Source organism: Marmota marmota, unplaced genomic scaffold (assembly GCF_001458135.2).
Source record: "Marmota marmota marmota unplaced genomic scaffold, marMar, whole genome shotgun sequence".
Classification (NCBI taxonomy): domain Eukaryota; kingdom Metazoa; phylum Chordata; class Mammalia; order Rodentia; family Sciuridae; genus Marmota; species Marmota marmota.
In genome coordinates, this window is record NW_026000283.1 from 4,303,513 (window position 1) to 4,307,509 (window position 3,997).

Below are 3,997 nucleotides of genomic sequence, written 5' to 3' on the forward strand. Positions count from 1 at the left end.
AGTATTCCCCACCCTAGACACGGGTTAGCAAGGCCCAGGTGCTCTCTCCACAGCCACCCTGCAGCAACAGTTGGTAGTAAACAGTGACATGGATTCATCTAAGTCATTTAGAAAACACTGGCATGCTTCTGTTTCAATTGCTTTAAAAGTAGGGAAAAAAAATCCAAGGTTTAGGCTCCCAGACAGACATTTTAAAAAATTTACAATGTTTTAAACTTTGAAATCTTTATTAAGCATCCAGTTTTATAAGGCACACTAGTGTGAAACAGATTTTGGAGGGTAAAGATTTTCAAATATTAACATGTAATCAAGTGAATTAAAGCTATTTCCAAAACCTCTGACTTTCTTCTTTCCATTTTTATTATCACTTGAGCTCTTTGTTTAAAGATGCAGGAAAAGGCATTCTTCCAGAATGCAAATGAGCAAAATAAGGTGACAGCGGAGGACCAAATACTGGGGGAGGCGCAAAAGCAATAGGCTTAATGAAAAATGGATTGAAACTTGGAGGTGGAGCAGGTATGAAGCAATGAGCAGTAGAGCAAGGTAAACCTGGAACACTTGAAGACATAGGCATAGGCCTTGGGTGTCTTGGGCTCGCAGGTGGGAAAGAAACATGAGCCAACCTTCCATTATTGCAGGTCATTCTAGTATTACCCAATGGTACCTCCATCATTATCCCTGATCTAAGGGTGGGGACAAATGAAGGACCTCTTACTTGTGGTCTCCTAAGTGGAAAGAACCCTTGTCCACGTGGCAGAGTTGGGACTGATTTTGCAGTATTGCCACCTCTTTCACTAGTCACACTGCTGACCCTTGTGCCCCCTACCATCAGTGCTGGAGAGCTGCCAGAGACTTTCTGGGATACATTAATAGAATCATGTCCCTTCAGCCTCCAGCTTGCCAGCCCCTCAGAGCTATTTACTCCCTCTGTTGCTAGGGACTCTTCTACAACAGCAGGTGGTAACCCACAGGGTTGTCTGACAGCTCTTGGAAGATCAGGAATGCTGGATCCTGTTCTCTCATCAGGGCCCTTCAGTTGGTCTCCGGCCAGATCTGTCAGCATATTCAAGGGTGGTCGTAGTGGGATGCGAGGGCGGCCCCAGTTCTCAGCTCCATCCTCATCATTCTTCTGCATTGAATTCAGACACTGGAGGGGGTCATCAGGACTCAGATCCTTGTTCCCATTTTTGTTGACAGCTACCACTGCAACAGAAGGGCCATACCCTCCAAAGCTTGCAAAAACAAAAATTGAAAGGAAAAAAAAAAAGAAAGTTAATCTAAGGGGCTAGGGTTAAGGCTCATCAGTAAAGCAGTTGCCTAGCACATGTAAGGCACTGGGTTCAATCCTCAGAACCACATAAAAATAAAGTTATTTTTAAAAAGTTAATATAAATGCTCATGCAGTGAACATAGAATATCTGAAATATGCTATTGGCTCAACTGCTGGAATACACCAGTGAAAAACGGAGTACTCTATAACCTCCAATATATAGTGAGTCAAATACTTTTTTAGTCCATTGACCTTTTCCAAGGACACCCCTTTAGCACTGGGCTATATTATTGGCCTTTATGGATGCCTTGTGGCTGTGCTCCAATCCTCCAATTCCTCAAGACAGATAGATGACTCAGATTGCTTCTTAGCAAGCATATGACAGAAAATACCAGCTCTTTTGATTCTTTACAGGATCTATGACACAATATGAATGGCGTTCAGATTCTGGAAAGAGTGCCCTGGAAAATCTTCCTAGGGAAAACACTTTTTATTTTCTCCATAGAAATCAAAGAAGCTTAGGTATGCCAACAAACACTCCAACTTGTCCTTATGAAGCATCAAATATTCATTACAATTTTGGTTAAATTATCCCTAATTTAACCCACACCACATCCTAGAGCAAGAATTTCCTTATGTTCAAGTTCCACTATTTAGATCAAGAATATGTTACTTCTGTTGCAAAATTACATTTAGAAAAATTTATAAAATCTCAACTCTTAAATTTAGTACTCTTTTTTTTAATATTTATTTTTTTTAGTTTTTGGCGGACACAACATCTTTGTTTGTTTGTATGTGGTGCTGAGGATCGAACCCGGGCCGCACACATGCCAGGCGAGCGCGCTACTGCTTGAGCCACATCCCTAGCCCAAATTCAGTACTCTTAATACCTAAATTTATATCCTTTAAGGTTTTTCCTGTGATCCCATCCCACCTCCCTTTCAACCCTCAAGTCCTTTCCCTAGTTACAACAGTAAACCAATTCAAATTGCCTTTTACATCCAAAATAAAAAGAGTTGTACTTTATTTTGTACTTACACATTTTCAGTACAAGCCATGGAGAAATATGGTCAGTATTTACTCATGAGGCAATATAGAAAACCAGCTGAACACCCACACAGGCCAAGTGTGTCTGGAGAAAGAAACCTTCCTTCTGACTTAGAGAGGCTTGGCAACTCAAATGAAGCCAGGAACCAACTGCTTAGAAGACTTATAATTCTATTACTGGGGTAACCAGTTGCTAGGCAAGGGAGGGACAAAATGAGCAGGGAGGAAGGAGGGAATAAATCTGAGACAGTCCTTTAAAGCTAAATGTGGGACTGCTTTTTGCATGGTAGTAAAGGGACAGGAAACACATTTTCAAGAGTTGAGAGATACCAACTCTCATATAGACCAGTTTAAAAGACAAAGCATTTCAATAATTTACAAAAGTCATGGTGGTATAATTTGTTTAAAGTTATTTCTGAGGATTTAGTTACAAAGGGTAATTATTAAGCCTCCTCAACAAATTTGGCAACACAATCTTCGAGCGGCATACTATGCCTAATCTTGTAATTTAAACTTCCAGTTTGGGGTATGTATAGTATTAATGCAGTGGGGAATAGAGGTTCTGGAGGTCAAACTCTTTTGTAATATATGAAGATAAAAATTTTTAAAAAAACTATAAAAATCCCCTCCAAGAATTTTCTAACATTTATTTTTTGTTCAGTATATTTGCAGTCTTTCCTTCATCCTGCCTTCTAGTTTATCAGCTGTGGGTGTATCTGTATATGTGTCTGTGTGTACATAAATATGTGTATTTCCTGTATCATAGTTCTGGAAATATCTTCTGGGGGAGGAAGAAGAACAAAAGGCATAACACATATCATAGATTTGTGTATATTGGCTCATATTTTGCCTTATAACTTTTTTACATAAGGTACATTCTGTTTGTTCAGTCTAAGTGTAATCCACCTTTTCCACTTGAAGCAAATAAACTTTTCATGCTTTCATTTTCTGCCATTGAACTACAGATTAATTGCTATGAAATTACAATGGCCATTCCCTCATCGAAGACTGCTAATTTTATTGTGGAACGAAGCCATAAACGTACCCCATTTCCTTAAATTTATCTAAGATCTGTACTGTGCACATTTCTCTTGAAGACTATCTTTCTTTTTTCTTAATAACAATATATACCACTATAGTTCAACAGTGATGTACACTTCTTTTTCTCTTAAGGAAAAATAACAGATTGAAATACCATGTGTTTCAGTTCATAGGTATATGATGTTTGAGAGAGGGAAGTGAGGAGGATAATGCATAAGTATAAGGTACTAGTGCAGAGGAATGGTCACTGCTGTGAAGCAACACAACTCATGATGGAAATGACCTTTTGGGTCTCTAAGACCAAATCTTCTTTCCAGGGTGCCTTGTCTCTCTATATACACTATTGAATGCTTTTATCTCATTGAAAGATGAAAGTGGCATGTTTCCCAGTGGAATCTGTTCACTTGCCTGGCATGGTTCGCTTTTAAGAAATCTCTTGATTCCCCGGATTTTGTTTCTATTCTTGCTTCAGTTTATTATGTTCCTTGGCCTCACGTGAAAGCAAACTTATTATTAGGAATATAATTGCTTTAGAGTTTTAAAACCCTTTTAGAACTTGCCACATCAGAAGGAAAAATGCAATTCCAGTTAATGCTTGCTAATAGTTGGTAAGTCATATTTATATAAATAGATTATGTA

At 38.7% G+C, this 3,997-nt stretch overlaps 1 protein-coding gene across 1 annotated transcript; it reads right to left on the reverse strand.

Moving 5' to 3' along the window:
- Positions 1–242: 242 nt before the first annotated feature.
- On the reverse strand, positions 243–2,448 carry Prr32 (proline rich 32). Its single transcript, XM_048797112.1, has 2 exons — positions 2,309–2,448; positions 243–1,232 (listed from the first exon to the last, which is right to left on the reverse strand). Exons 1-2 carry the CDS (start codon positions 2,326–2,328, stop codon positions 365–367), a joined length of 888 nt encoding a protein of 295 aa, XP_048653069.1. The 5' UTR covers positions 2,329–2,448; the 3' UTR covers positions 243–364.
- Between the last annotated feature and the right edge of the window lie 1,549 nt (positions 2,449–3,997).

Coding starts and splice junctions, on each gene's coding strand:
- Prr32 (XM_048797112.1), bottom strand. CDS start 2,328: ATGGCTTGTACTGAAAATGT. Junction 1,233..2,308: donor ATGGCTTGTACTGAAAATGT/GTAAGTACAAAA, acceptor TGTTTTTGCAAG/CTTTGGAGGGTATGGCCCTT.